General features: G+C 45.9%; 1 protein-coding gene and 3 long non-coding RNA genes across 5 annotated transcripts; all 4 read left to right on the top strand.

Annotated features, from left to right (window-relative positions):
• Positions 1-182: 182 nt before the first annotated feature.
• LOC102076481 (ciliogenesis-associated TTC17-interacting protein) lies at positions 183-5,870 on the top strand. Of its 2 annotated transcripts, XR_003222020.1 has the most exons (4): positions 1,136-1,210; positions 2,328-4,567; positions 4,687-5,010; positions 5,140-5,870. XR_003222020.1 is itself a non-coding variant. In XM_005464261.3 (3 exons), exons 1-2 carry the CDS (start codon positions 642-644, stop codon positions 2,960-2,962), a joined length of 675 nt encoding a protein of 224 aa, XP_005464318.1. In that variant the 5' UTR covers positions 183-641; the 3' UTR covers positions 2,963-4,567; positions 4,687-4,883. The 2 variants fall into 2 exon arrangements, 1 of the variants encoding a protein (XP_005464318.1); XM_005464261.3 differs by lacking the exons at positions 1,136-1,210; positions 5,140-5,870 and adding an exon at positions 183-681 and having other exon boundaries at positions 4,687-4,883.
• A 3,780-nt stretch (positions 5,871-9,650) lies between these two features.
• Positions 9,651-13,809, top strand: LOC109203948 (uncharacterized). Its single transcript, XR_002063621.2, has 6 exons — positions 9,651-9,854; positions 9,984-10,959; positions 11,079-11,402; positions 11,532-12,506; positions 12,626-12,949; positions 13,079-13,809. It is a non-coding gene; the product is annotated as an uncharacterized LOC109203948 (long non-coding RNA).
• Positions 13,810-18,823: 5,014 nt separating this feature from the next.
• On the top strand, positions 18,824-19,205 carry LOC112848083 (uncharacterized). The gene is made up of 2 exons (XR_003222028.1): positions 18,824-18,889; positions 19,009-19,205. It is a non-coding gene; the product is annotated as an uncharacterized LOC112848083 (long non-coding RNA).
• Positions 19,206-23,968: 4,763 nt separating this feature from the next.
• On the top strand, positions 23,969-26,679 carry LOC109203779 (uncharacterized). Its single transcript, XR_002063478.2, has 4 exons — positions 23,969-24,172; positions 24,302-25,277; positions 25,397-25,720; positions 25,850-26,679. It is a non-coding gene; the product is annotated as an uncharacterized LOC109203779 (long non-coding RNA).
• The last annotated feature ends 554 nt before the right edge of the window (positions 26,680-27,233 follow it).

Genomic DNA, 27,233 nt, shown 5'->3' with positions numbered 1-27,233 from the left:
AGCACCAAAAATGCACTTTAGGTGGTAAAGTATTTAAAATAATTAAAATAACTAATTACTGATGAAAGACTCGCTCTAGTTTCCTTAATTTAATTTAATTTAATTCAGCCAGAGAGGAAACAGAAATCATGAGCCTGAGGAATACTTTATGCAAAACACTCGTGGAGTGGTGTGAACAGAAACCAAACAGCCAACAAACGGTATCAACTACGTGAAAAATGGCGCCATCTCGTGGTCTCTTTCTGTCACTATAATACCTTCAAAACTGTAAAAAATGCTTCACCTGTAAAAGTTTCAAAGTGACCCGTGACGTTTTTTCACCAGCAGAACGTTGAGCAGCTTTAGTCGATGACGTCACCGAAGAGTCAGAACGCAAAACTACAAAGTTAACCTGTGACGTTCATCTCATCGTCATTATATTTGGATGTAGTTGGTGGATAAATATCAGTTAACAGTTGGCAGCGTTCCTCGCAGCATTCAGTGGCGATTAGTCTACATTTACTCCGCGTTTTTAAAGAGCTAAACGATTTCACAGCATTTTAAGGACTGTGTCATAACTTTGGATAAGTTTGAAACCAGTCAGCTAAAGTTTGAGAGCTGTACTGCTTTAGTTTCCTGCAGGCTGTTTTCATCCCAGAAGAATGGACAGAGGAGACGGACGACAAGACGACCCGATTCAAAGTAAGAGCGTGATAGGTTGGAAGACTACTGTTATTCCCCATAGGCAGTACCAAAAAGCTCCATGCAGCTGTTATTCATAGGGTTCACAACAAAGCAAAGGTGTATACAGATATTACTCATTCATATTAGGTGCCATAAGCATAAAAACGATGTAAATATGATAAGAAAATTGTTATTATTTTTTTCATGTTGCATTAATGGTTGTCATTTTATTAGTCCATTACTAATCGGCTACTGAGCCTTTCTGGGATCAATTGTTAGTGACTCCGTCCTCCACCAGGGGGCTTCCGCGCGCTGTCCTCTTTGCCGGTACCGGTCCGTGAGTCGTTTGGTACCGGGCCGCGAGAGTTGAGGCTCGGGTGTGAAATTTATGGTTTTCAGGGTTTTTATCGGTTTCCCTGGGTCTTTTCCCCTGGTGTAGTTGTCTTATTTTGAAATAACTATTTACGCGTTACCATAGCGACCAGAGAGCATTGAGGCGCAGAGAGGATCGGACGTTACTCTCAGTGTTGTTGGTGCATTTCAGGAGGTGCTGCTAATAAAGTTACACAGTGAATTCGAGTTTATTATTATATTTACAAAATACCACCTTTTTGTCTTGGTCGTATCATTTTATTTTGTTGTATTTATCCACCGACACCTTAAAGGCCGGTCTGTGAAAATACCGTCTGACATTAAACTGGTCCGTGGCGCACAAAAGGATGGGGACCGCTGGTGTACAGTACAGATCGCGTTTAGCTTGTCGAATTTACATACATCTTCAATCGCTAGCAGTGTGACTCTGTGCTGTACTGTATGTTTGTAAGTTTTCTCCCCATCAAACACAACAATGCAGACGAAACGTTTTGCACCGTCAAAGGCTCCTGCGGCTGCCTTTGGTTTCATTCTATAATACCGGACTTATGTTTCTACGAAGGTCTGAACTTTGGGAGTTTAAACAAAAGAGAAAAGTGTGAAAATGTTCATGTCTGTCTGAGAAAAGTGTATAAAGTGTGTAGTGAGGGGGTTTCCAGCCTTAAAACATCAATAATAATTGTAAAAAATAAAGTTGGCCACTTCTGATTTCACCTGTCGCGGGTTATTTTTAGAACGTAACTCCCGAGATAAACTACTGCATGATAGAGACAACTAAATATCACTTTCATGATTCTTTCCCCCGTTTTCAGGGGTGTGACAAGAGTGTGGTCTCTCTTTGCAGTTTTTCTCGTGGATTATCTGACAGTTTATTTCTACACATTTCTGAAGTTTTAAGGCCTCAGTCACACAAGCCCAGAGGCTGCTATGACCCCTGAAAACATCCGTGTGGTACTGTGTATTTCCTGGTGCACTGGAAATACACATATGTCTCTTTATAAAAATGATTTAGACTTTTCACTTAATTATAACAAAATCCTAATAACTGAATTTAATAGTGCATTACAACAGTGAGTGAGGGCTGAGGAAAACACTGACATGAGGACATTTACACGTTGCTGCTCATCAACTAAAGCATTTTTTATTTGAAGGAGCAATCACACTGTAATAAGTGTAGTGGGCATATGTTTGTATGTTCCCTATGTAGTTATTTTGCATAAATTGGAATTTGTGGACAGTTTTCTCATCATATGAATGATAACAATAATATATTTCTCTGTTTGTTGTTGTAGGGGTACCAGTCGATGAACTGGTTTTTGAACTGCAACAGCGTCCAGATTTTGATGAAATTCGGCCGATGGTCCGCTGGCTTGAATTCGGTGTGTTGCGTGGCCTCTTAACTGAGGAAAACCTCCGTGTTCTGGGCCAAGTTATTCATCAAGTGCAACAAGATGATGAGGAGGAGGACAGATTTCAGGACAATGACGAAGAGGCTGAAAACGGAGAGGAGGAACAGGCTGATGTTCCAGTAGCGGGGATAGAAATAAATCCACCTCAGGAAGTAGAAGGACCCCGGGTCAATAACAGAGCAGAAATCCCAGCAGGAGAAATTGAAATACACCCGGCCCAGCAAGCAGAAGATGAAGTACTTGAAGAAATGAGGTGGTTCTGGGATGATGAGGAGGATGAGAGTGACAACGAAAGTGTCCCTGAGAGTGGTCCTGACAGTGACACTGACAACAACGACACTGATAACAACAACAATGACACTGATGAGAATGACGATGATGATGGTGGAGACATTGTTCAGGATGCCCCTGTGCCACTGCCCCCCAGCCCAGTGCCGGGAGGTTCAAGGAGGAGACCAAGGGAGGAGGAGGATGATGAAGAAGAAGATGGGGCACCCAGAAAACAACTCAAACTCTGATTTTTGCTCCTGGACATCTAGCAAACCCTTCAGAGGATTCAAAGATGTACGTTTCAGTGGCAGCTAAATCTGTGAGTCGTCTGCATAACAATGAAATGAGATGCCATGTTTTTTAAAAATTGAACCCATAGGGAGCATATAAATTGAAAAAAGAACTGGGCCAAGAATGGACCCCTAGGGGACCCCACAAGTGAGTGAGGTTTTTGAGGATGATGGATCCTCCAATCTAACAGAAAAGCTTTGGTTGGACAGATAAGATTTAGACCACTCCAATGCAGTCCCTTTGACTCCGACAGTGTTCAGGCCGAGAGATAAGAATCCTATGATCTACTTTATCAAAGGCAGCACTGAGGTCTAATAGTATTAAACTGGCAGAATCTCCCAAGTCAGTAAAAGTGAAAAGGTCATTAAAACCTTTTAAAAGAGCAGTTTCAGTGCTGTGGTGGGCTTTAAAACCAGACTGAAATACTTCACTATTGCCATTTTTATCTCGAAAGGTCTGGAGCTGAAGAATAGGTTCCACCACAGCATGTTTAAAGTCAGCAGGGACACACCCAGACTGAAGACTGCTATTGACAAAAGACAGCAAACTCATACCCACAATGTCATAACATCTTTTACTAAATCAGATGGAACAACATCCAGAGTACAAGTACAGTGAAGATTTTGAAGCAATTCACCCGATGGTCCACTGGCTTCAAATTGGTCTGCTGCGCGGCCTCTTAACTTAAGAAAATCTCCGTGTTCTGGGCCAAGTTGTTAATCAACAGCAACAACATGATGTTGAGGAGGACAATCTTCAGAATGATGAGGAAGAGGCTGATGAGGAAGAGGGGGAAGAGGCTGATGTTCCAGCAGCAGACACAGAAATAAATCCACCTCAAGTTGAAGGACACTGGACCAATAACAGAGCAGAGATCCCAGCAGGAGAAATGGAAATAAACCCGGCCCAGCAAGCAGAAGATCCCATAGCTGAAGAAATGAGGTTATACTGGAACAACGAGGAGGCTGAGAGTGACAGTGTCCCTGAGAGTGGTCCTGACAGTGACACCGATCACAGTGACACTGACGACAACGACAGTGATGATGATGGAGCCAAGGGTGGAGGAGAATGATGAAGAGGAAGATGCGAGACCCAGAAAATGATCCAAACACTGAATTTTGCTCCTGGACACTCAGTGTTGCACCCATCCTCCAAACCCACAGTCCCCCGTCCTAACAAACTGTATCTCGGCTTTCCCCCTCTGACGCACTGACTTAGTTTCCTGCCACCAGCGACCTGTTCACCTGACTGCCACGTACCACCTGTGGATATCTGTTCAGCCTGTGACCCACTATGATTGTGCTTACAAGTGGAATGCAACAAGTGTGTGTTTCATACCACTGGTACCTTGTTAGGTGGTGATGATCGTGCTCTTACTGGTCGCAGTTATGGAGGGAGTGGTCCTATTGGTTGGCTCCCACATTAGGAAGGCGGGGTTGGGGCCTTCCTATTATCATTATGCCAACATTATTAATATGGTATAGTCTTCCTCCCCTTTTTCCTTCCTGCTGTCACCAAATGCTTGCTCATCGGGGCTCAAACTCATCAGCAACCAGCTGCAGGTATGCTGCCTTGACTGATCATTATACCTTACAGTGATGTCACTTATGGTCCTAATAACTTGTTTCAGAGTGATTGATTGTTTGTTGGAATATAATATCTATTGTGTTTCTTTCTACAGAGGAGCTTGCATCCACTAAAAGCAGCAGGAACAAAGTCAGGAAACAAATGCTCCGAAGGAAAAAGTGAAAAACCTCAAAGCAAACAGACACTCAAAGAAAGGAAGACGAAGAAGAGAAAGGAAAGGAGGAAAAACAAAAGACGAGAGAAGAAATTCACTGAAACATCACTTGATGATTGCACAAAAACTCAGATCTGACAAACCGTACACCTTGCACAAAGCTTTGGACCTCATTACAGCACCAGTTGAAGATGGAGGTTTGGTCCACTCATCTGGTCTGGGTTCTGCCAACTTCATTGAAGGGATAGATCTTTGCCATGAAATGTATGCATATATTCATTAATATTGTTTCTTTGTTCCCTATGTAGTTATCTTGCACAAATTGGAATTTGTGGACAGTTTTGGCATCATGTCAGTGACAACAATAATATATTTCTCTATTTGTTGTTGTAGGGGTAGCAGTCGATGAACCGGTTTTTGAACTGCTGCAGTATCCAGATTTTGAAGCAATTCACCCGATGGTCCACTGGCTTGAGATCGGTGTGTTGCGTGGCCTCTTAACTTAAGAAAACCTCCGTATTATGGGTCAAGTTATTAATCAACTGCAACAAGATGATGATGAGGAGGACAATTTTCAGAAGGATGAGGCTGATGAGAAAGAGGCTGATGTTCCAGCAGCAGGCATAGAAATAAATCCACCTCAAGTTGAAGAACCCTGGCTCAATAACAGAGCAGAGATCCCAGCAGGAGAAATGGAAATAAACCCAGCCCAACAAGCTGAAGATCCCATAGCTGAAGAAATGAGGTCATTCTGGGATAACGAGGAGGCTGAGTGACAGCGACAGTGTCCCTGAGAGTGGTCCTGACAGTGACACCGATCACAGTGACACTGACGACAGCGACAGTGATGATGATGGAGCCAAGGGTGGAGGAGAATGATGAAGAGGAAGATGGGAGACCCAGAAAACAATCCAAACACTGAATTTTGCTCCTGGACACTCAGTGTTGCACCCATCCTCCAAACCCACAGTCCCCCGTCCTAACAAACTGTATCTCGGCTTTCCCCCTCTGATGCACTGACTTAGTTTCCTGCCACCAGCGACCTGTTCACCTGACTGCCACGTACCACCTGTGGATATTTGTTCAGCCTGTGACCCACTATGATTGTGCTTACAAGTGGAATGGTCAAAGGAGTTTGCAAAGAAAAGCGTCTGGACTTCTTTAAGTTGCTTGAAGACGTTTCACCTCTCATCCGAGAAGCTTCTTCAGTTCTAAGGTCAAATGGCCGAGAGTCCCAGATTTAAACTCAGTGGGAGTATCCCCCCAAGGAGGGACAAAGGACCCCCTGGTGATCCTCTAATCACATGCGCCCAGGTGTGAAAGCGGGTGTGGGACCTAATCAGCCAGGGTTTCGGGTGAGCCCATTGTGAAACCTGGCCACACCTTGTCATGTGAATTCCTGAGGTCAGATGGCCCAGGATGTGAGTGGGCGTTAAGGCGTCTGGGGAGGGAACTCAAAACTGGATTATAGATGGCCGACAGTTGGTGTCGTAAACCACCGCCTCTGTTCAAAGATGGTCGCTCACAGTGGACATAGATGGCCTCTTTCACTCCTCTTTCAAACCATCTGTCCTCTCTGTCCAAAATGTGAACATTGGCATCCTCGAAAGAGTGACCTTTATCCTTAAGATGCAGGTGGACTGCTGAGTCTTGTCCCGTGGAGGTGGCTCTTCTATGTTGTGCCATGCGCTTGTGAAGTGGCTGTTTGGTCTCGCCAATGTAGAGGTCTGGGCATTCCTCACTGCACTGTACAGCATACACCACGTTGTTAAGTCTGTGTTTTGGAGTTTTGTCTTTTGGGTGAACCAGTTTGTGTCTGAGTGTGTTGCTGGGTCTGAAGTACACTGGGATGTCGTGCTTGGAGAAAACTCTCCTGAGTTTCTCTGATACACCGGCTACATAGGGGATGACAACGTTGTTGCGTCTGTCTTTCTTATCCTCCCTCGCTGGTGTCTGATCTTCTTTTCTGTGCCTCTTTGCTGACTTTATGAACGCCCAGTTCGGATAACCACATGTTTTCAGTGCTTCCTTTACGTGTGTTTGTTCCTTCTTTTTCCCTTCAGGCTTAGAGGGAACAAGTTCTGCCCGGTGGTGTAGGGTCCTAATTACTCCAAGTTTGTGTTCCAGAGGGTGATGGGAGTCAAAGAGGAGGTACTGGTCCGTGTGTGTGGGCTTCCGGTAAACTTCAATGTTGAGGTTGCCATTCTCTTCAAGGTGCACAGCGCAGTCCAGGAAAGGCAAGCAGTTGTCCTTTGTGTCTTCCCTGGTGAACTTGATGTTTTTATCCATGGCGTTAATGTGCGCAGTGAAGGATTCCACTTCTTGTGTCTTGATTTTGACCCAGGTGTCGTCCACATATCTGTACCAGTGGCTGGGTACTCTCCCTTTAAACGAGCCAAGAGCCTTTCTTTCCACTTCCTCCATGTAAAGGTTGGCTACAATAGGTGACACGGGGGAGCCCATGGCACAGCCATGTTTTTGTCTGTAGAAGCCTTCGTTGTATTTGAAGTATGTGGTGGTAAGGCAGAGGTCTAACAGTGTGCAAATCTGATCGGGTGTGAAGTTGGTCCTGTCTTCCAAGGAGCTGTCTTCTTGTAGTCGTTTTCTGACAGTCTCCACTGCTTCCGTGGTGGGTATGCAAGTGAAGAGAGAGACTACATCAAAGGACACCATGGTTTCATCTGGATCCAGGGTAAGTTTCTGGACCTTGTCGGTGAAGTCGGGGGAGTTCTTGATGTGGTGTGGGGTGTTCCCCACGAGAGGCGTGAGGATGGTAGCAAGGTGTTTTGCAATGTTATAAGTGGCTGAGTTTATGCTACTGACTATGGGTCTGAGTGGGACCCCTTCCTTGTGGATTTTAGGAAGTCCATAAATGCAGGGTATGGCATCCCCTGGATAAAGGCGGTGATATGTGAGGCGGTCAATGATTTTGTCCTTTTCAAGGTCTTGAAGGCAAGCTATAACTTTCTTTTTGTAGCTGCTTGTGGGGTCTTGTTTTAAAGCTTCGTAGGTGTTGTTGTCACTGAGGAGAGTAGTGATCTTTGTGTGGTAATCTGTTGTGTTTAGGACCACGGTGCACCTTCCCTTATCCGCTGGTAATATGGTGATGTTGTGGTCTTTGCTCAGGGAAGCGACGGCCTTCTTTTCTTGTAGTGTAAGGTTAGACGGAGGGACTTTGGCACTGGAGAGGGTGGCTGAGACTTTCATCCTGATTTGCTCTGCTTCTGTGTGTGATAATTTATTAATCCGTATGGCGGTTTCTGTGGCTGTGATGAGGTCCACTATGGGCAACTGTTGTGGAGAAATGGCGAAATTGAGTCCTTTGGCTAAAACCCTCTTTTCAGGTTCAGTGAGATTCCGGTCTGAAAAGTTCTTTACCCATTTCTCCCGACTGTCTTCAGGTGTGTTTTCTTCTCTGAGTTGTGTGGTTTCAGACTGAGGAGTGTGGGTTTTTGAAAGCAAGGTGTGAAATTTCCTGCGTTGTCTTTCTTTTCCTTGAGAGTGTTGGGCCCGCTGCGCCTTGTCCACAAACTTGTGAACCTCTTCTAAGATTGGAGAGGGTAGAAGGGTTTCAATTTCGCCATTTCTCCACAACAGTTGCCCATAGTGGACCTCATCACAGCCACAGAAACCGCCATACGGATTAATAAATTATCACACACAGAAGCAGAGCAAATCAGGATGAAAGTCTCAGCCACCCTCTCCAGTGCCAAAGTCCCTCCGTCTAACCTCACACTACAAGAAAAGAAGGCCGTCGCTTCCCTGAGCAAAGACCACAACATCACCATATTACCAGCGGATAAGGGAAGGTGCACCGTGGTCCTAAACACAACAGATTACCACACAAAGATCACTACTCTCCTCAGTGACAACAACACCTATGAAGCTTTAAAACGAGACCCCACAAGCAGCTACAAAAAGAAAGTTATAGCTTGCCTTCAAGACCTTGAAAAGGACAAAATCATTGACCGCCTCAAATATCACCGCCTTTATCCAGGGGATGCCATACCCTGCATTTATGGACTTCCTAAAATCCACAAGGAAGGGGTCCCACTCAGACCCATAGTCAGTAGCATAAACTCAGCCACTTATAACATTGCAAAACACCTTGCTACCATCCTCACGCCTCTCGTGGGGAACACCCCACACCACATCAAGAACTCCACCGACTTCACCGACAAGGTCCAGAAACTTACCCTGGATCCATATGAAACCATGGTGTCCTTTGATGTAGTCTCTCTCTTCACTTGCATACCCACCACGGAAGCAGTGGAGACTGTCAGAAAACGACTACAAGAAGACAGCTCCTTGGAAGACAGGACCAACTTCACACCCGATCAGATCTGCACACTGTTAGACCTCTGCCTTACCACAACATACTTCAAATACAACGAAGGCTTCTACAGACAAAAACATGGCTGTGCCATGGGCTCCCCCGTGTCACCTATTGTAGCCAACCTTTACATGGAGAAAGTGGAAAGAAAGGCTCTTGGCTCGTTTAAAGGGAGAGTACCCAGCCACTGGTATAGATATGTAGATGACACCTGGGTCAAAATCAAGACACAAGAAGTGGAATCCTTCACTGCGCACATTAACGCCGTGGATAAAAACATCAAGTTCACCAGGGAAGACACAAAGGACAACTGCTTGCCTTTCCTGGACTGCGCTGTGCACCTTGAAGAGAATGGCAACCTCAACATTGAAGTTTACCGGAAGCCCACACACACGGACCAGTACCTCCTCTTTGACTCCCATCACCCTCTGGAACACAAACTTGGAGTAATTAGGACCCTACACCACCGGGCAGAACATGTTCCCTCTAAGCCTGAAGGGAAAAGAAGGAACAAACACACATAAAGGAAGCACTGAAAACATGCGGTTATCCGAACTGGGCGTTGAGAAAGGAAAGGAGGAAAAACAAAAGACGAGAGAAGAAATTCACTGAAACATCACTTGATGATTGCACAAAAACTCAGATCTGACAAACCGTACACCTTGCACAAAGCTTTGGACCTCATTACAGCACCAGTTGAAGATGGAGGTTTGGTCCACTCATCTGGTCTGGGTTCTGCCAACTTCATTGAAGGGATAGATCTTTGCCATGAAATGTATGCATATATTCATTAATATTGTTTCTTTGTTCCCTATGTAGTTATCTTGCACAAATTGGAATTTGTGGACAGTTTTGGCATCATGTCAGTGACAACAATAATATATTTCTCTATTTGTTGTTGTAGGGGTAGCAGTCGATGAACCGGTTTTTGAACTGCTGCAGTATCCAGATTTTGAAGCAATTCACCCGATGGTCCACTGGCTTGAGATCGGTGTGTTGCGTGGCCTCTTAACTTAAGAAAACCTCCGTATTATGGGTCAAGTTATTAATCAACTGCAACAAGATGATGATGAGGAGGACAATTTTCAGAAGGATGAGGCTGATGAGAAAGAGGCTGATGTTCCAGCAGCAGGCATAGAAATAAATCCACCTCAAGTTGAAGAACCCTGGCTCAATAACAGAGCAGAGATCCCAGCAGGAGAAATGGAAATAAACCCAGCCCAACAAGCTGAAGATCCCATAGCTGAAGAAATGAGGTCATTCTGGGATAACGAGGAGGCTGAGTGACAGCGACAGTGTCCCTGAGAGTGGTCCTGACAGTGACACCGATCACAGTGACACTGACGACAGCGACAGTGATGATGATGGAGCCAAGGGTGGAGGAGAATGATGAAGAGGAAGATGGGAGACCTAGAAAACAATCCAAACACTGAATTTTGCTCCTGGACACTCAGTGTTGCACCCATCCTCCAAACCCACAGTCCCCCGTCCTAACAAACTGTATCTCGGCTTTCCCCCTCTGATGCACTGACTTAGTTTCCTGCCACCAGCGACCTGTTCACCTGACTGCCACGTACCACCTGTGGATATTTGTTCAGCCTGTGACCCACTATGATTGTGCTTACAAGTGGAATGCAACAAGTGTGTGTTTCATACCACTGGTACCTTGTTAGGTGGTGATGATCGTGCTCTTACTGGTCGCAGTTATGGAGGGAGTGGTCCTATTGGTTGGCTCCCACATTAGGAAGGCGGGGTTGGGGCCTTCCTATTATCATTATGCCAACATTATTAATATGGTATAGTCTTCCTCCCCTTTTTCCTTCCTGCTGTCACCAAATGCTTGCTCATCGGGGCTCAAACTCATCAGCAACCAGCTGCAGGTATGCTGCCTTGACTGATCATTATACCTTACAGTGATGTCACTTATGGTCCTAATAACTTGTTTCAGAGTGATTGATTGTTTGTTGGAATATAATATCTATTGTGTTTCTTTCTACAGAGGAGCTTGCATCCACTAAAAGCAGCAGGAACAAAGTCAGGAAACAAATGCTCCGAAGGAAAAAGTGAAAAACCTCAAAGCAAACAGACACTCAAAGAAAGGAAGACGAAGAAGAGAAAGGAAAGGAGGAAAAACAAAAGACGAGAGAAGAAATTCACTGAAACATCACTTGATGATTGCACAAAAACTCAGATCTGACAAACCGTACACCTTGCACAAAGCTTTGGACCTCATTACAGCACCAGTTGAAGATGGAGGTTTGGTCCACTCATCTGGTCTGGGTTCTGCCAACTTCATTGAAGGGATAGATCTTTGCCATGAAATGTATGCATATATTCATTAATATTGTTTCTTTGTTCCCTATGTAGTTATCTTGCACAAATTGGAATTTGTGGACAGTTTTGGCATCATGTCAGTGACAACAATAATATATTTCTCTATTTGTTGTTGTAGGGGTAGCAGTCGATGAACCGGTTTTTGAACTGCTGCAGTATCCAGATTTTGAAGCAATTCACCCGATGGTCCACTGGCTTGAGATCGGTGTGTTGCGTGGCCTCTTAACTTAAGAAAACCTCCGTATTATGGGTCAAGTTATTAATCAACTGCAACAAGATGATGATGAGGAGGACAATTTTCAGAAGGATGAGGCTGATGAGAAAGAGGCTGATGTTCCAGCAGCAGGCATAGAAATAAATCCACCTCAAGTTGAAGAACCCTGGCTCAATAACAGAGCAGAGATCCCAGCAGGAGAAATGGAAATAAACCCAGCCCAACAAGCTGAAGATCCCATAGCTGAAGAAATGAGGTCATTCTGGGATAACGAGGAGGCTGAGTGACAGCGACAGTGTCCCTGAGAGTGGTCCTGACAGTGACACCGATCACAGTGACACTGACGACAGCGACAGTGATGATGATGGAGCCAAGGGTGGAGGAGAATGATGAAGAGGAAGATGGGAGACCCAGAAAACAATCCAAACACTGAATTTTGCTCCTGGACACTCAGTGTTGCACCCATCCTCCAAACCCACAGTCCCCCGTCCTAACAAACTGTATCTCGGCTTTCCCCTCTGATGCACTGACTTAGTTTCCTGCCACCAGCGACCTGTTCACCTGACTGCCACGTACCACCTGTGGATATTTGTTCAGCCTGTGACCCACTATGATTGTGCTTACAAGTGGAATGCAACAAGTGTGTGTTTCATACCACTGGTACCTTGTTAGGTGGTGATGATCGTGCTCTTACTGGTCGCAGTTATGGAGGGAGTGGTCCTATTGGTTGGCTCCCACATTAGGAAGGCGGGGTTGGGGCCTTCCTATTATCATTATGCCAACATTATTAATATGGTATAGTCTTCCTCCCCTTTTTCCTTCCTGCTGTCACCAAATGCTTGCTCATCGGGGCTCAAACTCATCAGCAACCAGCTGCAGGTATGCTGCCTTGACTGATCATTATACCTTACAGTGATGTCACTTATGGTCCTAATAACTTGTTTCAGAGTGATTGATTGTTTGTTGGAATATAATATCTATTGTGTTTCTTTCTACAGAGGAGCTTGCATCCACTAAAAGCAGCAGGAACAAAGTCAGGAAACAAATGCTCCGAAGGAAAAAGTGAAAAACCTCAAAGCAAACAGACACTCAAAGAAAGGAAGACGAAGAAGAGAAAGGAAAGGAGGAAAAACAAAAGACGAGAGAAGAAATTCACTGAAACATCACTTGATGATTGCACAAAAACTCAGATCTGACAAACCGTACACCTTGCACAAAGCTTTGGACCTCATTACAGCACCAGTTGAAGATGGAGGTTTGGTCCACTCATCTGGTCTGGGTTCTGCCAACTTCATTGAAGGGATAGATCTTTGCCATGAAATGTATGCATATATTCATTAATATTGTTTCTTTGTTCCCTATGTAGTTATCTTGCACAAATTGGAATTTGTGGACAGTTTTGGCATCATGTCAGTGACAACAATAATATATTTCTCTATTTGTTGTTGTAGGGGTAGCAGTCGATGAACCGGTTTTTGAACTGCTGCAGTATCCAGATTTTGAAGCAATTCACCCGATGGTCCACTGGCTTGAGATCGGTGTGTTGCGTGGCCTCTTAACTTAAGAAAACCTCCGTATTATGGGTCAAGTTATTAATCAACTGCAACAAGATGATGATGAGGAGGACAATTTTCAGAAGGATGAGGCTGATGAGAAAGAGGCTGATGTTCCAGCAGCAGGCATAGAAATAAATCCACCTCAAGTTGAAGAACCCTGGCTCAATAACAGAGCAGAGATCCCAGCAGGAGAAATGGAAATAAACCCAGCCCAACAAGCTGAAGATCCCATAGCTGAAGAAATGAGGTCATTCTGGGATAACGAGGAGGCTGAGTGACAGCGACAGTGTCCCTGAGAGTGGTCCTGACAGTGACACCGATCACAGTGACACTGACGACAGCGACAGTGATGATGATGGAGCCAAGGGTGGAGGAGAATGATGAAGAGGAAGATGGGAGACCCAGAAAACAATCCAAACACTGAATTTTGCTCCTGGACACTCAGTGTTGCACCCATCCTCCAAACCCACAGTCCCCCGTCCTAACAAACTGTATCTCGGCTTTCCCCCTCTGATGCACTGACTTAGTTTCCTGCCACCAGCGACCTGTTCACCTGACTGCCACGTACCACCTGTGGATATTTGTTCAGCCTGTGACCCACTATGATTGTGCTTACAAGTGGAATGGTCAAAGGAGTTTGCAAAGAAAAGCGTCTGGACTTCTTTAAGTTGCTTGAAGACGTTTCACCTCTCATCCGAGAAGCTTCTTCAGTTCTAAGGTCAAATGGCCGAGAGTCCCAGATTTAAACTCAGTGGGAGTATCCCCCAAGGAGGGACAAAGGACCCCTGGTGATCCTCTAATCACATGCGCCCAGGTGTGAAAGCGGGTGTGGGACCTAATCAGCCAGGGTTTCGGGTGAGCCCATTGTGAAACCTGGCCACACCTTGTCATGTGAATTCCTGAGGTCAGATGGCCCAGGATGTGAGTGGGCGTTAAGGCGTCTGGGGAGGGAACTCAAAACTGGATTATAGATGGCCGACAGTTGGTGTCGTAAACCACCGCCTCTGTTCAAAGATGGTCGCTCACAGTGGACATAGATGGCCTCTTTCACTCCTCTTTCAAACCATCTGTCCTCTCTGTCCAAAATGTGAACATTGGCATCCTCGAAAGAGTGACCTTTATCCTTAAGATGCAGGTGGACTGCTGAGTCTTGTCCCGTGGAGGTGGCTCTTCTATGTTGTGCCATGCGCTTGTGAAGTGGCTGTTTGGTCTCGCCAATGTAGAGGTCTGGGCATTCCTCACTGCACTGTACAGCATACACCACGTTGTTAAGTCTGTGTTTTGGAGTTTTGTCTTTTGGGTGAACCAGTTTGTGTCTGAGTGTGTTGCTGGGTCTGAAGTACACTGGGATGTCGTGCTTGGAGAAAACTCTCCTGAGTTTCTCTGATACACCGGCTACATAGGGGATGACAACGTTGTTGCGTCTGTCTTTCTTATCCTCCCTCGCTGGTGTCTGATCTTCTTTTCTGTGCCTCTTTGCTGACTTTATGAACGCCCAGTTCGGATAACCACATGTTTTCAGTGCTTCCTTTACGTGTGTTTGTTCCTTCTTTTTCCCTTCAGGCTTAGAGGGAACAAGTTCTGCCCGGTGGTGTAGGGTCCTAATTACTCCAAGTTTGTGTTCCAGAGGGTGATGGGAGTCAAAGAGGAGGTACTGGTCCGTGTGTGTGGGCTTCCGGTAAACTTCAATGTTGAGGTTGCCATTCTCTTCAAGGTGCACAGCGCAGTCCAGGAAAGGCAAGCAGTTGTCCTTTGTGTCTTCCCTGGTGAACTTGATGTTTTTATCCATGGCGTTAATGTGCGCAGTGAAGGATTCCACTTCTTGTGTCTTGATTTTGACCCAGGTGTCGTCCACATATCTGTACCAGTGGCTGGGTACTCTCCCTTTAAACGAGCCAAGAGCCTTTCTTTCCACTTTCTCCATGTAAAGGTTGGCTACAATAGGTGACACGGGGGAGCCCATGGCACAGCCATGTTTTTGTCTGTAGAAGCCTTCGTTGTATTTGAAGTATGTGGTGGTAAGGCAGAGGTCTAACAGTGTGCAAATCTGATCGGGTGTGAAGTTGGTCCTGTCTTCCAAGGAGCTGTCTTCTTGTAGTCGTTTTCTGACAGTCTCCACTGCTTCCGTGGTGGGTATGCAAGTGAAGAGAGAGACTACATCAAAGGACACCATGGTTTCATCTGGATCCAGGGTAAGTTTCTGGACCTTGTCGGTGAAGTCGGGGGAGTTCTTGATGTGGTGTGGGGTGTTCCCCACGAGAGGCGTGAGGATGGTAGCAAGGTGTTTTGCAATGTTATAAGTGGCTGAGTTTATGCTACTGACTATGGGTCTGAGTGGGACCCCTTCCTTGTGGATTTTAGGAAGTCCATAAATGCAGGGTATGGCATCCCCTGGATAAAGGCGGTGATATGTGAGGCGGTCAATGATTTTGTCCTTTTCAAGGTCTTGAAGGCAAGCTATAACTTTCTTTTTGTAGCTGCTTGTGGGTCTTGTTTTAAAGCTTCGTAGGTGTTGTTGTCACTGAGGAGAGTAGTGATCTTTGTGTGGTAATCTGTTGTGTTTAGGACCACGGTGCACCTTCCCTTATCCGCTGGTAATATGGTGATGTTGTGGTCTTTGCTCAGGGAAGCGACGGCCTTCTTTTCTTGTAGTGTAAGGTTAGACGGAGGGACTTTGGCACTGGAGAGGGTGGCTGAGACTTTCATCCTGATTTGCTCTGCTTCTGTGTGTGATAATTTATTAATCCGTATGGCGGTTTCTGTGGCTGTGATGAGGTCCACTATGGGCAACTGTTGTGGAGAAATGGCGAAATTGAGTCCTTTGGCTAAAACCCTCTTTTCAGGTTCAGTGAGATTCCGGTCTGAAAAGTTCTTTACCCATTTCTCCCGACTGTCTTCAGGTGTGTTTTCTTCTCTGAGTTGTGTGGTTTCAGACTGAGGAGTGTGGGTTTTTGAAAGCAAGGTGTGAAATTTCCTGCGTTGTCTTTCTTTTCCTTGAGAGTGTTGGGCCCGCTGCGCCTTGTCCACAAACTTGTGAACCTCTTCTAAGATTGGAGAGGGTAGAAGGGTTTCAATTTCGCCATTTCTCCACAACAGTTGCCCATAGTGGACCTCATCACAGCCACAGAAACCGCCATACGGATTAATAAATTATCACACACAGAAGCAGAGCAAATCAGGATGAAAGTCTCAGCCACCCTCTCCAGTGCCAAAGTCCCTCCGTCTAACCTCACACTACAAGAAAAGAAGGCCGTCGCTTCCCTGAGCAAAGACCACAACATCACCATATTACCAGCGGATAAGGGAAGGTGCACCGTGGTCCTAAACACAACAGATTACCACACAAAGATCACTACTCTCCTCAGTGACAACAACACCTACGAAGCTTTAAAACGAGACCCCACAAGCAGCTACAAAAAGAAAGTTATAGCTTGCCTTCAAGACCTTGAAAAGGACAAAATCATTGACCGCCTCAAATATCACCGCCTTTATCCAGGGGATGCCATACCCTGCATTTATGGACTTCCTAAAATCCACAAGGAAGGGGTCCCACTCAGACCCATAGTCAGTAGCATAAACTCAGCCACTTATAACATTGCAAAACACCTTGCTACCATCCTCACGCCTCTCGTGGGGAACACCCCACACCACATCAAGAACTCCACCGACTTCACCGACAAGGTCCAGAAACTTACCCTGGATCCATATGAAACCATGGTGTCCTTTGATGTAGTCTCTCTCTTCACTTGCATACCCACCACGGAAGCAGTGGAGACTGTCAGAAAACGACTACAAGAAGACAGCTCCTTGGAAGACAGGACCAACTTCACACCCGATCAGATCTGCACACTGTTAGACCTCTGCCTTACCACAACATACTTCAAATACAACGAAGGCTTCTACAGACAAAACATGGCTGTGCCATGGGCTCCCCCGTGTCACCTATTGTAGCCAACCTTTACATGGAGAAAGTGGAAAGAAAGGCTCTTGGCTCGTTTAAAGGGAGAGTACCCAGCCACTGGTATAGATATGTAGATGACACCTGGGTCAAAATCAAGACACAAGAAGTGGAATCCTTCACTGCGCACATTAACGCCGTGGATAAAAACATCAAGTTCACCAGGGAAGACACAAAGGACAACTGCTTGCCTTTCCTGGACTGCGCTGTGCACCTTGAAGAGAATGGCAACCTCAACATTGAAGTTTACCGGAAGCCCACACACACGGACCAGTACCTCCTCTTTGACTCCCATCACCCTCTGGAACACAAACTTGGAGTAATTAGGACCCTACACCACCGGGCAGAACATGTTCCCTCTAAGCCTGAAGGGAAAAAGAAGGAACAAACACACATAAAGGAAGCACTGAAAACATGCGGTTATCCGAACTGGGCGTTGAGAAAGGAAAGGAGGAAAAACAAAAGACGAGAGAAGAAATTCACTGAAACATCACTTGATGATTGCACAAAACTCAGATCTGACAAACCGTACACCTTGCACAAAGCTTTGGACCTCATTACAGCACCAGTTGAAGATGGAGGTTTGGTCCACTCATCTGGTCTGGGTTCTGCCAACTTCATTGAAGGGATAGATCTTTGCCATGAAATGTATGCATATATTCATTAATATTGTTTCTTTGTTCCCTATGTAGTTATCTTGCACAAATTGGAATTTGTGGACAGTTTTGGCATCATGTCAGTGACAACAATAATATATTTCTCTATTTGTTGTTGTAGGGGTAGCAGTCGATGAACCGGTTTTTGAACTGCTGCAGTATCCAGATTTTGAAGCAATTCACCCGATGGTCCACTGGCTTGAGATCGGTGTGTTGCGTGGCCTCTTAACTTAAGAAACCTCCGTATTATGGGTCAAGTTATTAATCAACTGCAACAAGATGATGATGAGGAGGACAATTTTCAGAAGGATGAGGCTGATGAGAAAGAGGCTGATGTTCCAGCAGCAGGCATAGAAATAAATCCACCTCAAGTTGAAGAACCCTGGCTCAATAACAGAGCAGAGATCCCAGCAGGAGAAATGGAAATAAACCCAGCCCAACAGCTGAAGATCCCATAGCTGAAGAAATGAGGTCATTCTGGGATAACGAGGAGGCTGAGTGACAGCGACAGTGTCCCTGAGAGTGGTCCTGACAGTGACACCGATCACAGTGACACTGACGACAGCGACAGTGATGATGATGGAGCCAAGGGTGGAGGAGAATGATGAAGAGGAAGATGGGAGACCTAGAAAACAATCCAAACACTGAATTTTGCTCCTGGACACTCAGTGTTGCACCCATCCTCCAAACCCACAGTCCCCCGTCCTAACAAACTGTATCTCGGCTTTCCCCTCTGATGCACTGACTTAGTTTCCTGCCACCAGCGACCTGTTCACCTGACTGCCACGTACCACCTGTGGATATTTGTTCAGCCTGTGACCCACTATGATTGTGCTTACAAGTGGAATGCAACAAGTGTGTGTTTCATACCACTGGTACCTTGTTAGGTGGTGATGATCGTGCTCTTACTGGTCGCAGTTATGGAGGGAGTGGTCCTATTGGTTGGCTCCCACATTAGGAAGGCGGGGTTGGGGCCTTCCTATTATCATTATGCAACATTATTAATATGGTATAGTCTTCCTCCCCTTTTCCTTCCTGCTGTCACCAAATGCTTGCTCATCGGGGCTCAAACTCATCAGCAACCAGCTGCAGGTATGCTGCCTTGACTGATCATTATACCTTACAGTGATGTCACTTATGGTCCTAATAACTTGTTTCAGAGTGATTGATTGTTTGTTGGAATATAATATCTATTGTGTTTCTTTCTACAGAGGAGCTTGCATCCACTAAAAGCAGCAGGAACAAAGTCAGGAAACAAATGCTCCGAAGGAAAAAGTGAAAAACCTCAAAGCAAACAGACACTCAAAGAAAGGAAGACGAAGAAGAGAAAGGAAAGGAGGAAAAACAAAAGACGAGAGAAGAAATTCACTGAAACATCACTTGATGATTGCACAAAAACTCAGATCTGACAAACCGTACACCTTGCACAAAGCTTTGGACCTCATTACAGCACCAGTTGAAGATGGAGGTTTGGTCCACTCATCTGGTCTGGGTTCTGCCAACTTCATTGAAGGGATAGATCTTTGCCATGAAATGTATGCATATATTCATTAATATTGTTTCTTTGTTCCCTATGTAGTTATCTTGCACAAATTGGAATTTGTGGACAGTTTTGGCATCATGTCAGTGACAACAATAATATATTTCTCTATTTGTTGTTGTAGGGTAGCAGTCGATGAACCGGTTTTTGAACTGCTGCAGTATCCAGATTTTGAAGCAATTCACCCGATGGTCCACTGGCTTGAGATCGGTGTGTTGCGTGGCCTCTTAACTTAAGAAAACCTCCGTATTATGGGTCAAGTTATTAATCAACTGCAACAAGATGATGATGAGGAGGACAATTTTCAGAAGGATGAGGCTGATGAGAAAGAGGCTGATGTTCCAGCAGCAGGCATAGAAATAAATCCACCTCAAGTTGAAGAACCCTGGCTCAATAACAGAGCAGAGATCCCAGCAGGAGAAATGGAAATAAACCCAGCCCAACAAGCTGAAGATCCATAGCTGAAGAAATGAGGTCATTCTGGGATAACGAGGAGGCTGAGTGACAGCGACAGTGTCCCTGAGAGTGGTCCTGACAGTGACACCGATCACAGTGACACTGACGACAGCGACAGTGATGATGATGGAGCCAAGGGTGGAGGAGAATGATGAAGAGGAAGATGGGAGACCCAGAAAACAATCCAAACACTGAATTTTGCTCCTGGACACTCAGTGTTGCACCCATCCTCCAAACCCACAGTCCCCCGTCCTAACAAACTGTATCTCGGCTTTCCCCCTCTGATGCACTGACTTAGTTTCCTGCCACCAGCGACCTGTTCACCTGACTGCCACGTACCACCTGTGGATATTTGTTCAGCCTGTGACCCACTATGATTGTGCTTACAAGTGGAATGGTCAAAGGAGTTTGCAAAGAAAAGCGTCTGGACTTCTTTAAGTTGCTTGAAGACGTTTCACCTCTCATCCGAGAAGCTTCTTCAGTTCTAAGGTCAAATGGCCGAGAGTCCCAGATTTAAACTCAGTGGGAGTATCCCCCCAAGGAGGGACAAAGGACCCCCTGGTGATCCTCTAATCACATGCGCCCAGGTGTGAAAGCGGGTGTGGGACCTAATCAGCCAGGGTTTCGGGTGAGCCCATTGTGAAACCTGGCCACACCTTGTCATGTGAATTCCTGAGGTCAGATGGCCCAGGATGTGAGTGGGCGTTAAGGCGTCTGGGGAGGGAACTCAAAACTGGATTATAGATGGCCGACAGTTGGTGTCGTAAACCACCGCCTCTGTTCAAAGATGGTCGCTCACAGTGGACATAGATGGCCTCTTTCACTCCTCTTTCAAACCATCTGTCCTCTCTGTCCAAAATGTGAACATTGGCATCCTCGAAAGAGTGACCTTTATCCTTAAGATGCAGGTGGACTGCTGAGTCTTGTCCCGTGGAGGTGGCTCTTCTATGTTGTGCCATGCGCTTGTGAAGTGGCTGTTTGGTCTCGCCAATGTAGAGGTCTGGGCATTCCTCACTGCACTGTACAGCATACACCACGTTGTTAAGTCTGTGTTTTGGAGTTTTGTCTTTTGGGTGAACCAGTTTGTGTCTGAGTGTGTTGCTGGGTCTGAAGTACACTGGGATGTCGTGCTTGGAGAAAACTCTCCTGAGTTTCTCTGATACACCGGCTACATAGGGGATGACAACGTTGTTGCGTCTGTCTTTCTTATCCTCCCTCGCTGGTGTCTGATCTTCTTTTCTGTGCCTCTTTGCTGACTTTATGAACGCCCAGTTCGGATAACCACATGTTTTCAGTGCTTCCTTTACGTGTGTTTGTTCCTTCTTTTTCCCTTCAGGCTTAGAGGGAACAAGTTCTGCCCGGTGGTGTAGGGTCCTAATTACTCCAAGTTTGTGTTCCAGAGGGTGATGGGAGTCAAAGAGGAGGTACTGGTCCGTGTGTGTGGGCTTCCGGTAAACTTCAATGTTGAGGTTGCCATTCTCTTCAAGGTGCACAGCGCAGTCCAGGAAAGGCAAGCAGTTGTCCTTTGTGTCTTCCCTGGTGAACTTGATGTTTTTATCCATGGCGTTAATGTGCGCAGTGAAGGATTCCACTTCTTGTGTCTTGATTTTGACCCAGGTGTCGTCCACATATCTGTACCAGTGGCTGGGTACTCTCCCTTTAAACGAGCCAAGAGCCTTTCTTTCCACTTCTCCATGTAAAGGTTGGCTACAATAGGTGACACGGGGGAGCCCATGGCACAGCCATGTTTTTGTCTGTAGAAGCCTTCGTTGTATTTGAAGTATGTGGTGGTAAGGCAGAGGTCTAACAGTGTGCAAATCTGATCGGGTGTGAAGTTGGTCCTGTCTTCCAAGGAGCTGTCTTCTTGTAGTCGTTTTCTGACAGTCTCCACTGCTTCCGTGGTGGGTATGCAAGTGAAGAGAGAGACTACATCAAAGGACACCATGGTTTCATCTGGATCCAGGGTAAGTTTCTGGACCTTGTCGGTGAAGTCGGGGGAGTTCTTGATGTGGTGTGGGGTGTTCCCCACGAGAGGCGTGAGGATGGTAGCAAGGTGTTTTGCAATGTTATAAGTGGCTGAGTTTATGCTACTGACTATGGGTCTGAGTGGGACCCCTTCCTTGTGGATTTTAGGAAGTCCATAAATGCAGGGTATGGCATCCCCTGGATAAAGGCGGTGATATGTGAGGCGGTCAATGATTTTGTCCTTTTCAAGGTCTTGAAGGCAAGCTATAACTTTCTTTTTGTAGCTGCTTGTGGGGTCTTGTTTTAAAGCTTCGTAGGTGTTGTTGTCACTGAGGAGAGTAGTGATCTTTGTGTGGTAATCTGTTGTGTTTAGGACCACGGTGCACCTTCCCTTATCCGCTGGTAATATGGTGATGTTGTGGTCTTTGCTCAGGGAAGCGACGGCCTTCTTTTCTTGTAGTGTAAGGTTAGACGGAGGGACTTTGGCACTGGAGAGGGTGGCTGAGACTTTCATCCTGATTTGCTCTGCTTCTGTGTGTGATAATTTATTAATCCGTATGGCGGTTTCTGTGGCTGTGATGAGGTCCACTATGGGCAACTGTTGTGGAGAAATGGCGAAATTGAGTCCTTTGGCTAAAACCCTCTTTTCAGGTTCAGTGAGATTCCGGTCTGAAAAGTTCTTTACCCATTTCTCCCGACTGTCTTCAGGTGTGTTTTCTTCTCTGAGTTGTGTGGTTTCAGACTGAGGAGTGTGGGTTTTTGAAAGCAAGGTGTGAAATTTCCTGCGTTGTCTTTCTTTTCCTTGAGAGTGTTGGGCCCGCTGCGCCTTGTCCACAAACTTGTGAACCTCTTCTAAGATTGGAGAGGGTAGAAGGGTTTCAATTTCGCCATTTCTCCACAACAGTTGCCCATAGTGGACCTCATCACAGCCACAGAAACCGCCATACGGATTAATAAATTATCACACACAGAAGCAGAGCAAATCAGGATGAAAGTCTCAGCCACCCTCTCCAGTGCCAAAGTCCCTCCGTCTAACCTCACACTACAAGAAAAGAAGGCCGTCGCTTCCCTGAGCAAAGACCACAACATCACCATATTACCAGCGGATAAGGGAAGGTGCACCGTGGTCCTAAACACAACAGATTACCACACAAAGATCACTACTCTCCTCAGTGACAACAACACCTACGAAGCTTTAAAACGAGACCCCACAAGCAGCTACAAAAAGAAAGTTATAGCTTGCCTTCAAGACCTTGAAAAGGACAAAATCATTGACCGCCTCAAATATCACCGCCTTTATCCAGGGGATGCCATACCCTGCATTTATGGACTTCCTAAAATCCACAAGGAAGGGGTCCCACTCAGACCCATAGTCAGTAGCATAAACTCAGCCACTTATAACATTGCAAAACACCTTGCTACCATCCTCACCCTCTCGTGGGGAACACCCCACACCACATCAAGAACTCCACCGACTTCACCGACAAGGTCCAGAAACTTACCCTGGATCCATATGAAACCATGGTGTCCTTTGATGTAGTCTCTCTCTTCACTTGCATACCCACCACGGAAGCAGTGGAGACTGTCAGAAAACGACTACAAGAAGACAGCTCCTTGGAAGACAGGACCAACTTCACACCCGATCAGATCTGCACACTGTTAGACCTCTGCCTTACCACAACATACTTCAAATACAACGAAGGCTTCTACAGACAAAAACATGGCTGTGCCATGGGCTCCCCGTGTCACCTATTGTAGCCAACCTTTACATGGAGAAAGTGGAAAGAAAGGCTCTTGGCTCGTTTAAAGGGAGAGTACCCAGCCACTGGTATAGATATGTAGATGACACCTGGGTCAAAATCAAGACACAAGAAGTGGAATCCTTCACTGCGCACATTAACGCCGTGGATAAAAACATCAAGTTCACCAGGGAAGACACAAAGTACAACTGCTTGCCTTTCCTGGACTGCGCTGTGCACCTTGAAGAGAATGGCAACCTCAACATTGAAGTTTACCGGAAGCCCACACACACGGACCAGTACCTCCTCTTTGACTCCCATCACCCTCTGGAACACAAACTTGGAGTAATTAGGACCCTACACCACCGGGCAGAACATGTTCCCTCTAAGCCTGAAGGGAAAAAGAAGGAACAAACACACATAAAGGAAGCACTGAAAACATGCGGTTATCCGAACTGGGCGTTGAGAAAGGAAAGGAGGAAAAACAAAAGACGAGAGAAGAAATTCACTGAAACATCACTTGATGATTGCACAAAAACTCAGATCTGACAAACCGTACACCTTGCACAAAGCTTTGGACCTCATTACAGCACCAGTTGAAGATGGAGGTTTGGTCCACTCATCTGGTCTGGGTTCTGCCAACTTCATTGAAGGGATAGATCTTTGCCATGAAATGTATGCATATATTCATTAATATTGTTTCTTTGTTCCCTATGTAGTTATCTTGCACAAATTGGAATTTGTGGACAGTTTTGGCATCATGTCAGTGACAACAATAATATATTTCTCTATTTGTTGTTGTAGGGGTAGCAGTCGATGAACCGGTTTTTGAACTGCTGCAGTATCCAGATTTTGAAGCAATTCACCCGATGGTCCACTGGCTTGAGATCGGTGTGTTGCGTGGCCTCTTAACTTAAGAAAACCTCCGTATTATGGGTCAAGTTATTAATCAACTGCAACAAGATGATGATGAGGAGGACAATTTTCAGAAGGATGAGGCTGATGAGAAAGAGGCTGATGTTCCAGCAGCAGGCATAGAAATAAATCCACCTCAAGTTGAAGAACCCTGGCTCAATAACAGAGCAGAGATCCCAGCAGGAGAAATGGAAATAAACCCAGCCCAACAAGCTGAAGATCCCATAGCTGAAGAAATGAGGTCATTCTGGGATAACGAGGAGGCTGAGTGACAGCGACAGTGTCCCTGAGAGTGGTCCTGACAGTGACACCGATCACAGTGACACTGACGACAGCGACAGTGATGATGATGGAGCCAAGGGTGGAGGAGAATGATGAAGAGGAAGATGGGAGACCTAGAAAACAATCCAAACACTGAATTTTGCTCCTGGACACTCAGTGTTGCACCCATCCTCCAAACCCACAGTCCCCCGTCCTAACAAACTGTATCTCGGCTTTCCCCCTCTGATGCACTGACTTAGTTTCCTGCCACCAGCGACCTGTTCACCTGACTGCCACGTACCACCTGTGGATATTTGTTCAGCCTGTGACCCACTATGATTGTGCTTACAAGTGGAATGCAACAAGTGTGTGTTTCATACCACTGGTACCTTGTTAGGTGGTGATGATCGTGCTCTTACTGGTCGCAGTTATGGAGGGAGTGGTCCTATTGGTTGGCTCCCACATTAGGAAGGCGGGGTTGGGGCCTTCCTATTATCATTATGCCAACATTATTAATATGGTATAGTCTTCCTCCCCTTTTTCCTTCCTGCTGTCACCAAATGCTTGCTCATCGGGGCTCAAACTCATCAGCAACCAGCTGCAGGTATGCTGCCTTGACTGATCATTATACCTTACAGTGATGTCACTTATGGTCCTAATAACTTGTTTCAGAGTGATTGATTGTTTGTTGGAATATAATATCTATTGTGTTTCTTTCTACAGAGGAGCTTGCATCCACTAAAAGCAGCAGGAACAAAGTCAGGAAACAAATGCTCCGAAGGAAAAAGTGAAAAACCTCAAAGCAAACAGACACTCAAAGAAAGGAAGACGAAGAAGAGAAAGGAAAGGAGGAAAAACAAAAGACGAGAGAAGAAATTCACTGAAACATCACTTGATGATTGCACAAAAACTCAGATCTGACAAACCGTACACCTTGCACAAAGCTTTGGACCTCATTACAGCACCAGTTGAAGATGGAGGTTTGGTCCACTCATCTGGTCTGGGTTCTGCCAACTTCATTGAAGGGATAGATCTTTGCCATGAAATGTATGCATATATTCATTAATATTGTTTCTTTGTTCCCTATGTAGTTATCTTGCACAAATTGGAATTTGTGGACAGTTTTGGCATCATGTCAGTGACAACAATAATATATTTCTCTATTTGTTGTTGTAGGGGTAGCAGTCGATGAACCGGTTTTTGAACTGCTGCAGTATCCAGATTTTGAAGCAATTCACCCGATGGTCCACTGGCTTGAGATCGGTGTGTTGCGTGGCCTCTTAACTTAAGAAAACCTCCGTATTATGGGTCAAGTTATTAATCAACTGCAACAAGATGATGATGAGGAGGACAATTTTCAGAAGGATGAGGCTGATGAGAAAGAGGCTGATGTTCCAGCAGCAGGCATAGAAATAAATCCACCTCAAGTTGAAGAACCCTGGCTCAATAACAGAGCAGAGATCCCAGCAGGAGAAATGGAAATAAACCCAGCCCAACAAGCTGAAGATCCCATAGCTGAAGAAATGAGGTCATTCTGGGATAACGAGGAGGCTGAGTGACAGCGACAGTGTCCCTGAGAGTGGTCCTGACAGTGACACCGATCACAGTGACACTGACGACAGCGACAGTGATGATGATGGAGCCAAGGGTGGAGGAGAATGATGAAGAGGAAGATGGGAGACCCAGAAAACAATCCAAACACTGAATTTTGCTCCTGGACACTCAGTGTTGCACCCATCCTCCAAACCCACAGTCCCCCGTCCTAACAAACTGTATCTCGGCTTTCCCCCTCTGATGCACTGACTTAGTTTCCTGCCACCAGCGACCTGTTCACCTGACTGCCACGTACCACCTGTGGATATTTGTTCAGCCTGTGACCCACTATGATTGTGCTTACAAGTGGAATGGTCAAAGGAGTTTGCAAAGAAAAGCGTCTGGACTTCTTTAAGTTGCTTGAAGACGTTTCACCTCTCATCCGAGAAGCTTCTTCAGTTCTAAGGTCAAATGGCCGAGAGTCCCAGATTTAAACTCAGTGGGAGTATCCCCCAAGGAGGGACAAAGGACCCCCTGGTGATCCTCTAATCACATGCGCCCAGGTGTGAAAGCGGGTGTGGGACCTAATCAGCCAGGGTTTCGGGTGAGCCCATTGTGAAACCTGGCCACACCTTGTCATGTGAATTCCTGAGGTCAGATGGCCCAGGATGTGAGTGGGCGTTAAGGCGTCTGGGGAGGGAACTCAAAACTGGATTATAGATGGCCGACAGTTGGTGTCGTAAACCACCGCCTCTGTTCAAAGATGGTCGCTCACAGTGGACATAGATGGCCTCTTTCACTCCTCTTTCAAACCATCTGTCCTCTCTGTCCAAAATGTGAACATTGGCATCCTCGAAAGAGTGACCTTTATCCTTAAGATGCAGGTGGACTGCTGAGTCTTGTCCCGTGGAGGTGGCTCTTCTATGTTGTGCCATGCGCTTGTGAAGTGGCTGTTTGGTCTCGCCAATGTAGAGGTCTGGGCATTCCTCACTGCACTGTACAGCATACACCACGTTGTTAAGTCTGT

Source organism: Oreochromis niloticus, linkage group LG10 (assembly GCF_001858045.2).
Source record: "Oreochromis niloticus isolate F11D_XX linkage group LG10, O_niloticus_UMD_NMBU, whole genome shotgun sequence".
NCBI lineage: Eukaryota > Metazoa > Chordata > Actinopteri > Cichliformes > Cichlidae > Oreochromis > Oreochromis niloticus.
The sequence above is the reverse complement of the archived record's forward strand: the minus strand, read 5'-3'. Positions and strand labels throughout refer to the sequence as shown.